This window comes from Pelmatolapia mariae, linkage group LG5, assembly GCF_036321145.2.
Source record: "Pelmatolapia mariae isolate MD_Pm_ZW linkage group LG5, Pm_UMD_F_2, whole genome shotgun sequence".
NCBI lineage: Eukaryota > Metazoa > Chordata > Actinopteri > Cichliformes > Cichlidae > Pelmatolapia > Pelmatolapia mariae.
Genome location: NC_086231.1, coordinates 14,765,838 through 14,778,741, shown reverse-complemented (window position 1 = coordinate 14,778,741; position 12,904 = coordinate 14,765,838). Strand labels below are relative to the sequence as shown.

The 12,904-nt window shown below is 40.3% G+C and overlaps 1 protein-coding gene across 1 annotated transcript; it reads right to left on the bottom strand.

Annotated features, from left to right (window-relative positions):
* Positions 1-4,749: 4,749 nt before the first annotated feature.
* On the bottom strand, positions 4,750-10,167 carry LOC134627025 (mucin-5AC-like). Its single transcript, XM_063472937.1, has 5 exons — positions 9,828-10,167; positions 8,316-8,648; positions 6,711-6,997; positions 5,972-6,099; positions 4,750-5,798 (listed from the first exon to the last, which is right to left on the bottom strand). Exons 1-5 carry the CDS (start codon positions 9,928-9,930, stop codon positions 5,627-5,629), a joined length of 1,023 nt encoding a protein of 340 aa, XP_063329007.1. The 5' UTR covers positions 9,931-10,167; the 3' UTR covers positions 4,750-5,626.
* Between the last annotated feature and the right edge of the window lie 2,737 nt (positions 10,168-12,904).

The following is a 12,904-nucleotide window of genomic DNA, read 5'->3' as shown; positions in this document are numbered from 1 at the left end:
GCATAAATCTCCCCTTTGATCATTGATCAGTAAATCTCACTGCATATAAATTCAGCTAACTGTTATCATTTCATGAGTAAAGCTGCTCTGATGACTGAATTGCAGTTTTAGTTGAACTTTGTTGCGATTTTTGTTTTGCAAGTTGCTGATTTCACACAGATCCACTGCTGAAACGTGCTTTTGAGTTTTTCATAATTTAACAAAAATAGGCTCAGGCAATCATTGTGTAATTAGACTTAGCGTATGTGACAGTGCATATCGCGCGAAATGATCAAGAAGCTTTCATGTATCTAAATCCAGATTTTAGTCCCACATTTTGTTGACCATAATGAAAATATATACTCTCTAGTATATATTAACCACTGGATGTAAAATAATATATACAAAAGAAAACATTCTGAATCACATTTAGCGTTACAGTTTAGATCACCACAATAGGATATCCACAATTTAGGATACAGACATTTGTTTTAGTTCGACATCGCAATCATTCTACGATTGAGTAGTTTACAGAACCAGCAGTTAGCAGCAATAACTTCAGCTGGTTCAATTCATTGACATTTGCAAGCCTACCTTTATACACAGCATTTCAGTCAGGTTGAGGTCTGGGCTTCCATGCTGTAGATTTGCTGCTGTACTTGGGGTTATTATCCTGTTGCATGGCCTAATTTAGGAGAAGCTTTAGCTGTCGGACAGATGGCCTGACATTTGACTCTAGAAAACTTTGGCATACAGAGGAGTTTGTCGACTGCAAGGTGCCTATCTCTTGTGGCTGGAGAACAAGCTCAAATCACCACCCTCAAATCAGCATGCTTGACAGTTGGATTGAGGTGTTTGTGCTGCGTTTGATTTTTGCTGAAGGTACTGCTGTGCATGATGGCCAAACCTCCGCTTTGGTCTCATCTGTTAAAAAGACGTTGCTGCAGAAGTCTTCTTCAAGGGCAAATTTGCAGCCGAGTTGTCGTGTTCTTTTAAGAGAAGAAGCTTTCTCCTGGCAGCCCTTCCAAACAAGCCATACTTCTTTGGTCTTTTTCTAATTATACTGTCATGAATGTTAACATTTAACATGCTGTCTGAGGCCTGTAGAGGCTCAGATGCAGCTCTTGGATATAGTGCAGTTTCTCTGAGCACTGAACAGTCTTTGGGGTGGATCTGAATACTGCAGACTAGCAAACTTGCTGCCTCCACCGTGTTTTATAGACAGCTATAGACACTCACTGCTGTAGCAGTCTCCTGACCTCCTCTGCATATGAGGATGATGATTTAGACTAAATTTGGAGTCATCAGTCCATCAAACCTTTTGCCCCTGATTTGCAGTCCAGGTCATGAGTAACTTGGCATACCTCAGCTTCTTTCTCTTGCTTTGCATTCTTTAACACGATCCCTGCTAATGCTAACATGTTCCAGCAGTCTGTGTTTTCCCATCAAGCAACAGTGTTAAACTTTGAGTTTTTGTTCTTTCTTTTGAGATAGTCATTGGTTGACACACCATTTAGTCACTGATAGGCTGATACAATAATATTGCTTTATGATTTCTTGTTAAGATTTGCTTATTAATAGTAAATGTAGGCACTATGGCAGTATAATAGTACCACTAATATTAATATATATAGAGAGAGAGTCTGGATGGCATTACCTTGACAGCTATAAGAATCGATTATCTTTGACCAAGAACATTTTCTTTAACAAGCAAACTAAGAATGCCCTCTTTCCTCTGCCAAGTAAATCAGAGACATACTGAAGCTTCTAATATGCACTATTGATTGGAATTACTTATTATAAGGCTGTTCTAAAAGCTCCCTGAAAAGCCTTCAGCTGATGAAAATCAAGAGATCATATATGTCCACAGTAGATATTCTTTTTAATGGCTGTAAAATCCACAGTTGGCAAACCCTTGATGATCAAGTCATATCATGATATCACTGCAAACCCACCACATCAACGTAACAAACCCACGACCGAAATGGTTCTGTTAGAGATCTCTTGCTGTTAAAATGAAGTTCTTTCTTCCTCCCTGCCACCAAGTGTTTGCTCATACAGCCTCATTTGATTGTCAAGATCCTCTCACTAATGTCTTTAGCTTATAACAAAACGCACTTTGAGATGACCATTCCTGTGAAACAGCTCTACATAAATAAAACTGAACTGAACACTGACCCGGACATGTAACATTAATAAGGAGTGGTTTGCTTGCTCCAACTCCTTCTGCCTCATCTCAGCATCCTTGGCACTCTGCTGATCCTTCTGCAGTTTCCTGATGTAGTCTACAGAAGCCTTGAGAATGGTGCCTTTATTCCAGCGCATCTCTCTGTCATTGTTGCGATGTCAGTAAAGATAAGAAGGACAACAGAGGCAGAGGACAAGATCAGGCATTATACGCCTATGCGTGGCCCCCTGGCATTAAAATTCAAACAGTGTAACTTTATGTGAGCAGTGGAAAATGAAAGCGCCAGTAAGACCTATGGGTCTAATGACTTGGGTATCAAAGTGCCCAACTCCTTTATGCGGTCACTGATGTTGAACCAATGCCTCCTCTCAACTGCTACCAACAAAGCAAAGGCACACAAGGTTACCTCCAGCAATCAGCTGGTATTAAGCAGAAGTGCACAAACAACTAAATAAAATGTTGTGATTCTGAATCTGAAATGTTAGCATTCATGTTACGAAAAACTAAACTGATTATTAAAAACTAAATAAATAAATGAAACAAGACACATGTTTATAAAAGAAGAAGAGGTATAACAAGTACACTTATTGTAATGTTTTATTCAAACTTTGAAGCACTTTGTAACTGTGTGCTTTAAAAACTGCTACACAAACTTCTTTTTCTTATGTTGATTGTGTTTTTCTTGTATCTCTTGTATATAATTCTCTCAGTCCTGTTTTATCCTTTGGGTTAGGGTCGTGTTGTTGTTGCAGCTGTTTGTTTCCTTGCTATGTGCTTCCTGTATTTGCATCTCTTGTGATTTCTGGTGTTTGGACTGATTTTATTCCTGTGTATTTTGGGCATTTTGGACTTTGTTTGCTTCCTGGACTATCAGCTTTGAAAGCTTCCTTTGAGTTTCGTGCCTCTCCTGCATCCTATATTTGGCTCTGCTAAAGTTAATCAACAATTCACACAGCGCAGTGTGACAGAAACTCACTGCTCAAATACTTAAAAAAAAAATATAAACACAAAAGCAATGGACCTGTTTTTAGAATATTTGTATAATTGATAATCTGTCTGTAATCCAGTTCAGTTCACTGAGCTGTAATTGTCTACATGGAGGAATCTATCATGAAGAGGAGCATGTGATGCCTCATTGTGCTGTCCTGAACCGCAAACACACCTCAACCTGGCTGCAAGTTCAACACAGAGGTCATGACTGCTGTGCGGTATGAATACAGTCCATAAAGGCTGATTCTGTCACGGCTGCCGAGGTGAGCCGTGTGGTGTCGGAGGGAGAAAAGGACCCAAAATGCAAGCAGTGGATGATGATGCTAGTGACGTTTATTTACAAAGTGGAGTGATGGCAAAACAGGCAATGCGGGAGGACAATAACTACAGAAACCTAAACTGGGAAAACTAAATAACAAACCAGAGAACATACCAACCGGGTGAGAGGCAGAGCGACACAGATGAGGAACAGGACACCGAGGAACACAGACGAACCGGCAACAGGCAGGAGAACACACAGGGCTTAAATACACACACCAGTAATCAGGGGATGAGAGACAGGAGGGCAACACACCTGGGAGAAATCAAGGCTGACGGGACAGGGGAAACGTAAACTGAACACACTCACATGAGACAGAGACCTTCAGAATAAAACAGGAAACTCACAGACACAGAACTGGACAAGACACTGATCTAAGCAGACTGATTCACAAACAGACAGTGTGACACCATGGACAGACAGAGGGAACACAGAAGTGGGAGCAGGCAGGCAAAGAACAGAAACCTAACACATGGCAAATCACAACAGAATACATACTCGGAATGAACAAAAGCATAAGGAAACACAAAACACTGAGCCGGCAGGCTCAGGACCACGACAGATTCCATCTATTTAGACTAAAATAACACTAAAAGATTGAGTAGCTCTGCTCACCACAACAGCTTTTCCACATCATTTAACAAGAGGTAAAACTGACACAAGAACCAATACTATATGGACATTCTAGATCTTAAGTTAGTTTAGCTTTCATTAAATCTGTATGTGAGCTTTTACTTCCTCTACTCAAACCAGTGCTGAACTTTATCTCATATTAACAGCTTGCTGTGTCTGTAAATTTCATCTTTCACTTCCTTAAACTCGTCGCCCAAACTTTCATGCAGAGCTCCAGACACTTTTCTGAGTGAATATACCAGTTTACTATGAGTACATTAGTCAAGACACATTTATTTAAGAAAGAAGTCTGAGAGTCTGAGAGTATCAAGTAACATTTTGATGCAGAGTGATAAGTGTTACTGTTCTGTGCTGCTCATGTTGGCCCTTACCTCAGCTTTTGATACAGTTGGCTATCACATTCTGCTCGGTAGGCTGAGGTGCTGGGTTGATGCAAGAGGATCTGCATTTTCACTCCACAGGGTTTGGCATTCAGGTGTAGGAGACCTGGCAAAACAAAGTGGAGAGAGGCAGGCCACAAGTCCCACCTAACATGAAACATGAAAACAGATTGAGCAGTGTGAAGAGACAACGCCGGTTTCTCTGCGATTCTTTTTGTCTTGGTAGAGATCACACAGAGATGTTTCCACATTGTATGCAATCCTTTTATTACCCATTTTCCTTACAGATGCATCTGGAGATCAGCACACTGCATCCTATGCAGTCCTGTGCTAAAGGCTGATCTGTGGAGCATTCTTCACACACACACCTTTATAGACCTTAACTTCAAACTTTCATTTGAAGTTAAGGTTATGTTTACCTACAAATAATTAAAGCTAGGCACACTAGAGTAAGGGGGTAACAGTCCATGTGTAAGTCATTTTTGATAATAATAATATTTTTTTCACAATTTACAATATAATTTTCATTTTCTTACACAGTGAAAACGGCATTTTTTTTATTCATAGATAATTGCTGTTTATTTAAGTCATAAAGTAAATTATTTCTTCATTTCCTTTACAGCGTAAGCCCAGTGAGTCTTGCTGACAGGTTTCTCTGACTACAGCAGAATTCCTTTATAAATTTGAGCTGCATTGGTGTTTTTTCTTAAGGCGTTTCATATTTTAAAGGTAAAACTTCAAAGTTAAATAAGAGATTAAACACTCACAGAGTCAGGACTTTTACCAGTGCATTAAATCTTCATTTTTCATATTGGCCACCAGGTGGCAACTCCTGTAGCTTCAAAAAGACTGTTCTTTAGAAGTCAATGGGAAAATTAACCTCAACTTTCACTTCTGTGAAAATTTCCATCGACATTTCAGATTTCAAGTGATTATGATCGAAAAAACAAACAAAAACAAAAAAGGCTGGTGAAACAAAGATAAAAGATAATGGATTACACTGTACAGTTGCATGAAGTGAACTCTGATATATACATTAATACAAAAGAAGAAGGGGAAGAAGGGGACCACCCTCTAGTTTTTAGCCACTGGGAAAAGAGACATCTCAGCTTCACAGGACAGTTTCATCTTCTGTCATTAAAGCAGCAGCTTGTTTTCCTCCTCCACACTGAAGAATCTCATCTTCTTTTCCTTCCGTCTACTCTCTTGCTCAACTTTTGCTCGCATGTCAAAGTTGTCCTCCAAGACTGCCCTCCCTTTGTTATTGTATCTGATGTAGGACCAGGAGATGACGGAGCCGCTGTAAGACCTCAAACCACAACAAAACACACAGTTTTAGCAAGCTTTTAAAACAAAACTTAAACATTAAAAAGCAAATTTAAGACAAGGCCTGTTTTAAATGAAAAAAAAAAACTTTAATCTTTTCTTTTATACTGTGGTTATGATTAAACGGTCGATGTGTGAGTTCAGCATAGAGCTTACCCATAATAACTTCTGCTCATGTAGTAGAAGATGTCTCTATATCGCAGAGGATAGTCCCACACCTGGACGTCTGTCAGCTGACCATCAAAACCTGGGAAACTAATCACAGGCTCGCCTGACCACACATACTGAACACACAGAAAAAAATAGAAGATGATGAAAGATGATTAAGTGATTTTGAGAATAATATTGTCTACTTTTTAAAGCCTTTTAGAAATCTGGATTTCAATGAAGGAGTCGTTTGAGTGTTTTCTTCACTTAGATATAAACAAAACAAAAATGTTGTCATTATTATGTCTTCTGTTGAAGTCTCAGGCACAAAAAGGGTGGAAAGGGGTTACTGTTCCAGCTGGTGGTGTTCAGCTATCTCAGGGTCTTGTTTCGTGAGAGACAGACTGTAATGTGATTAAGAAATGGCTGAATATTAAGGTAAAGCTCTAAGTTTACCAGTGGATCTATTTTTCCCTGTGACCACGAGCTGTGAGAGAATGAAATCATGGATACAAGTGAGGAAAATGAACTTCCTCCGAAAGGTGTCTGGGTTCCACTCATTGGAGAGACATTTCAATTAAAAATACTCAAATAAATAAATACCTGAGGTGGTTCATTAATCTGACCAGAATGCTTCCTGTACACCTGGACTCACACACTACTTTGGTCTGTTTAGTAAATTTGTCTTTCTGTCTCTACATCTACACAGTTTTTAACATGCTGATTCTAACTTTGTCGACATTCTCACCTGATAAGGCATCACCTTTCTGGGGCTCATATACCCGCCACTGAACATCTGGACCACACTCTTACTGGTGTCCACAGTGAGGCAGACACTGGTCCAGATGTCCTGCTTAATGTCCGGCCATAAGTGCACAATGGGCTGCAGGTCCACACTGAAGGAATCATAATAGGACAGCATGAACGTGTCAAAGCTACCCTGGAGACTCAGAGAGGATGTGCCTGGACTGAGAGTGAAGAGTGGGAAGTTTGGCTGCACAGCGTCAGTCATGTAACGCAGACACACCGACACACCTGCAAGAGATGTAACAAAAACGTATTGGACAACACATTTCCTTAAAATGATTGGAAGCAGTTTGCATCGGGCTTTGCCGAATGTTTTCTTTCCTTTAGTTGGTTTGCAAGATATTTTAGCTGCTCAGGATCAATGTGAATATAAACTGTACCAATTTCAGCGGATCAATTTCATTGATCTGCAGTGCACACAGTCATTCAGCTGCACAGGCTGGACTTCTGGATAATAAGGTAATGCTACACTACTGTTTGTTTGTGTTTGTTTGTGTTTTTGTTTTGTTTTTATTAGTTTAATGGAATTACAGTCTATAAGATTATACACTTACAGAGTCAGCACTTTTGCCAATTTTGTTGTCTGGCTTCAAACAGACTAAACCAAGGGGTGTCAAACATAAGGCCCGGGTGCTAGAATTGGCCTGCAAAAGACTACAATCTGGCAGTCTGTACAGTGTAGAGGAGGACGTAAATTTCATGCTTTTCACTGTGTTTCCATGAGTTTTACAGCTTTTCCTACTGATAAAGACCTCCTCTATGGCCATTTACACTTCACCAACGTAAATAAGCAAAAGAAAAACTATTAACAGAAAGTTCCTGTTTTTTCACCATCTATTATGAAAATATTATGAAAATATGAATGAAAATATTATATGAAAATATTATATATTAAATATATTATTACAGTGGGTTTGCATTGAAAAATATTCTGTTAATTAACAAAAAATTTTCATGTTATAATTAGCTCACAGATCTAACAGAAATATTTCATGTAATTTTTCACATTTATTTCTTGCAATTCAAGCCCCAAGCAGCAACTCTTTATCATGCCGAAAACCTGAGATGAATTCTTGAAATTACACTTTTTTTTAATGTTCTAAGGAGCTTGGAAAGACAAGCGTCTGGATGTTTCACCTCTCATCCGAGAAGCTTCTTCAGTTCTAGGGTCAAATGGTGGAGAGTCCCAGATTTAAGCCCTGTGGGAGTGTCCCCCCGAGAGGGACAAAAGGACCCTGAAGAAGCTTCTCGGATGAGAGGTGAAACGTCTTCAAGCAACTTAAAGAAGTCCAGACGCTTTTCTTTCAAAGCTCCTTAGACTACAATGACCTGGATGACTGAGAACCTTCACAGACACATCTTTTTCATATATTCAAATATCTCTGGGATTAACCGTGTGGTTAAACGGGCAAAAAAGAGGACTTTTCCAGTCCTGCTTCAGATCAAAGTAGCTGTTTAATCCTTCTCTGTACAACCAGTAAAGCTGCTGCCAGTAGAATAAACCGCTGACTGCGTCCACACCACCTCTTTGAATGTACATACTCACTTCTGGTTGGACTCTGAGTAGTTGTAGCTTTGGTGGTGGTGGTCTTTGGAGGTTTGGTGGTGGTGGTGGTCTTTGGAGGTTTGGTGGTGGTGGTGGTCTTTGGAGGTTTGGTGGTGGTGGTGTTTGGAGGTTTGGTGGTGGTGGTGGTGGTGTTTGGAGGTTTGGTGGTGGTGGTGGTCTTTGGAGGTTTGGTGGTGGTGTTTGGAGCTCCGACTTTGTAGCTTATGGTTGGGTAGGAAGTTTGGAAATGATAATTGGGGTGATAGAAGATTACTCCTCCATAATTACGAGACAAAGTGAACATCCTCCCGTCTAGATTTATTTCAGAACTTCCTGCAGACAAAAAGACAACAAAAAAGCCGTTACAACGTATTCTTTCAGTCCTTCTTCCTTCATTATGTGTTTTTATGTTGATTTCTGGGGTCCTGCTCCCAAAAGCAGGTTTAGTAAAAACTAAACAGCACACACCCCAATCCTCTGCAAAAGCTTACACCTTTAAAAACACTAATATCCAGCTCCTTTATTTCCTTTCTGGTGACATAGAAGAATATCTGTAATGTTTCATCCTCACATTGGAATCAAATCAGTTCTTTGTTCTTTTTATAACTCTTTGCGTCTGTAGTATGCAATTAAATTTCTAAATGGAATGGCTGCAGGATGGCTACCACAGCATCCTGCAGTGACATGCCATCCCACCAGTTTGCGTTTAGTTAGACCATCACTTATATATCAACAGGATAATTACCCCAAACACACCTCCAGGCTGTCTAAGGGCCATTTGACCAAGAAGGGGAGTGATGGAGTGCTGTGCCAGATGGCCTGGCCTCCACAGTCACCTTACCATAAACCCAAATGAGATGGTTTGGGATGAGATGGATCGCAAAGTGAAGGCAAAAGGGCCAACAAGTGTTCAGCAGTTCTGGGAACTCCTTATAAGCTGTTGGAAAACCATTTCAGGTGACGACCTCATCAGGCTAATCGAGAGAATGCCAAGAGTGCGCAAAGCAGTAATCAAAGCATCTAAAATATGTTTTGAGTAATTTCACACTTTTTTGTTTACTACATAATTCCATGTGTGTCCATTCATAGTTTTTATGCCTTCAGTGAGAATTTACAATCTAAATAGTCATGAAAATAAAGGAAAAAAAAACATTAAATGAGAAGGCTGGGACGTTTTGTGTTATGTGTTGTAATAGATGTTATATTCTGTGCTTGATGCTAACACTAGCCTACTGCTAAATAAATGCTAGTAGTACATTTTTACCTGCTAGAGTTGAGCTCTGCACAGAGGGTGCTCGTGCAAGCTGTTAGCATTAGCATGAATGTGGTTTTAAAGGGGTTTTTTGCACGGGACATTTCTCACCAGTTAAATATTTGAGGAAGATAATTGTTCTTTGCAATCAGACACAGAAAATCAGCTTCATGTCAAAATTCACACAGTAATGAAAGTGACATGGATACATGTATTTGCATTTACTAGAAAATGCCTTTAAGATTCTTGTGTACGTTTACCTGTTGTTCTTGGCCATGTGGGTCGTTCTTCAGTAGGAGCTGGTTCAACCATCGCTGGCATGAAAACCATCAGAATGAGAACAAAAAGCAGCTTCATCTTCATCTATAAAACAAACCCTGCAGTGAACTTGATGTATTTATCTCTCTGCTGTCTCCCTGAGTCCGAGCAGGCTGCACTTCAGCTTGTTTGCTTTCAGTTTTCTCATTCAAGCGTCAACTTCCTCCATGTTCCACCTTCCCTTTTTGTTCCCACTAGTCTTTCTACATAGCAACAAGCTACAATTACTGTGTAAATACTGAGGAACTAGACTTTAAAAAAAACACGAACTTTTTAAAAATAATTTTTAATACTTTGTTCAGAATCTTTTTAAGGGAAGGATTGCCCAGTCCCCAAACTCAAGGATATCAACAAACAACATCTCTTCTGTCAGACCTTCCCAAAGTGTGGGGCCCGCCCCCTAGGGGGGACGCAGAGCCATTGCAGGGGGGGCGCGGTACGAAAAGGGGGGGAACAAAACGCTTGGACACTGCTAGCACGGGCGGCCACAGAAACGCAAAGCAGGAGATGAAGCATAGCTGAATATGTTTCCAAACCAACTTCATTCTAAGCCAAAGACTAGAAAATATGGTGAAGCATATCTTCCCTTTGGCTTCACCTGCACAAGTGCCAAGGTAGGTCTCCCCTGCATAATTGGTTTTCCCTTCGTCGGGAGCACGTTCCCCCTTTTCAAATCACGGACAAACAGTATCCCACAGTTGTTTATGTTTTTGAACCCATTTTGCACAGCGAGGCATTTTTGATTTGATAGCAATGTTGAATATTATTACACAGGAAAAAAGAACAACTACACTTAAAATAATCACACCGTGACGCCTTTGCCTTTGTAAATAGAGGGACAGTAACTGCGTGTGTATATGTAAGCCAGTAAAAACTGAAGATAGTCAGATTAACAGTAACAGTATTTTGTCTCTATCTGCCATTTTGCAATTCATCTCACGTAAACAATAACGTGGCGCACAGCGTGACGTGAAAAAAGGCACATACCTTTGACGTTGCGTGACGAACTCTGTATTCCTCCTCCACACGTAAACGCAAAAAAGGAGTTTTAACACTAGAATTACTGAGCCTTTTTTTCCCTGGTGCAAGTCCCTACTACTAGATTTACTAGCCCTGCGCAAATTTGCGTAAATTCCCCCGACCCTAACACCTCTTGGCACCCCGCTGAGATTTTCACAGGTCTTCAGCTCCATTGTTCTCCTGCTTTTGTTGTGCAAACACACCCTCCCCCAACCCCCAACCATGAGAGATTCAGGTCTTTCCTTCCCTGCAAGGCTACTTTCCTTCCTTACCTGCAGCGTACAATACACCATGGTAGTTTCTATGTGCAATATTTCTCATATGCAATATTAGTTCTTGTCAAACCTTGTCACTACATTGCATGCCTGTCCATAAACATATATACACAGAGTTGTACATATATTTATATAGCCACACCTTACATAATATGCATAAAGTCTAGTTATACACACACACATCTATATCTACATATATATATATGTGTGTGTATATATATATATATATATATATATATATATACATACATACATACATACATGCACATACACAGATAGATAGATAGATAGGTATCTATCTATCTATCTGTGTATCTATCTATCTGTGTGTGTGTGTGTGTGTGTGTGTGTGTGTGTGTGTGTGTGTGTGTGTGTGTGTGTACACACACCAATATTTTTGAATACATGTGTCCATATTTATGTTTCCAGATTGTTTGTATAGTGCACTTTCTCTTCTACTGTGCTCTTTCTACAGTTTTTATTTAGCTGCTTTTGTCTTGCACTGTCCACTTTTTTGCAATGACCCAGTAATTCTAGGGGGTGTTGGTTTTAGGGAAGTTACGCAAATTTGCGCAGGTTTAGTAAACCTAGTGTTAAAAAATCTCCGTTTTCGGCAGTGTTGGGACTAACGCGTTATTAAGTACGAGCACGGTAACTAGCTATTATGCCAAAACCAGGAACGCGTTACTCGTTACTGGGATTTAGATAGGCTCGTTATTCATTACTTCGTGTGGTGGATATCGCGGAGCTTCCACAGATTCAGTAACATTAGCAAGTGGTGGAAGCCAGCAGGTGGATGAAGGAAAAGGGAGGCAAAAGGAGAGACCCGAAGCGGCCGCCGGTCCGCGTGTCAGGTGAACTGAACTTCAGGTAAGAAGTTATGACCTGCAGTCTATCGGAGTCAGATATAAACCAAGTTTAGGTGCAGTTTATTTTCGGTATGCTGACATTTTCGTACTGAGTGCTAGCTAGCATGACGGAGTTTCTATACAGCTGGGTGGGTGCAATGTTACTGATGTTGAACTTTATTTTGTTCATACGGTTAATTATTAGAGTTGCCAACCGTCCCCTAAAAAACAGAATCGTCTGGTATTCAGAGAAAATATTACGCGTTTCGTACTGAGGTGAAAAGGAACACAGTTTGTCCCGGACTTCAGCTACAATGAAAAAGACACAAAGCTGGAGCTGCACAGCTGCCTCTTCTTCTCTCATTCTCTCCCGTTTCTACTTCAATCACGAAACTGATCAATGATCAGCTGATCGGCTTTTCTCTCTTGTTTATTTATCGCCCACTTTGCGCCAGAAAGAGGAAACCAGCGGATGTCGCGCTAAACAACAGCAGCACGTTTAAGCTTGATCAGCTGTTGTTAGAATTTATTTAATATTAATTTCTAGTATCAGCTGATGTTTGCTGGAGCCACAGCTGTAAAGCTGCCGGTCATGATATCAGTTTGGTTATCTGGTGAGAGGGAAACATGAAGATGAAACCAGGAGATGTCCTTACTGAATCATCAGAGCTGAACAGGTGATGGAGAAACTGGTTTACCTTTTAGGTGACATGAATAAGTTGAAGGGAAGTTATGAACTGTTTCTGAGAGACAAATAACACCAGGATCCTTTTCTAAGTAGCTGACAGCTGGTAACTGTGCAGGGGCGGGTCTAGCAAAGTTTTGCCAGGGGGCCAGGTAGGGCATTAACAGGGAAAGGGGGGGACAAGGAAATAC

What these genes read in the sequence shown, in the direction of transcription:
- LOC134627025 (XM_063472937.1), bottom strand. Translation starts at nt 9,930, where the DNA reads ATGAAGATGAAGCTGCTTTTTGTTCTCATTCTGATGGTTTTCATGCCA. An exon ending in TACTCAGAGTCCAACCAGAA is followed by an intron (nt 6,998 to 8,315) that starts GTGAGTATGTAC and finishes CATCTCTTGCAG; the next exon opens with GTGTGTCGGTGTGTCTGCGT. An exon ending in ATGAGCAGAAGTTATTATGG is followed by an intron (nt 5,799 to 5,971) that starts GTAAGCTCTATG and finishes TTGTGGTTTGAG; the next exon opens with GTCTTACAGCGGCTCCGTCA.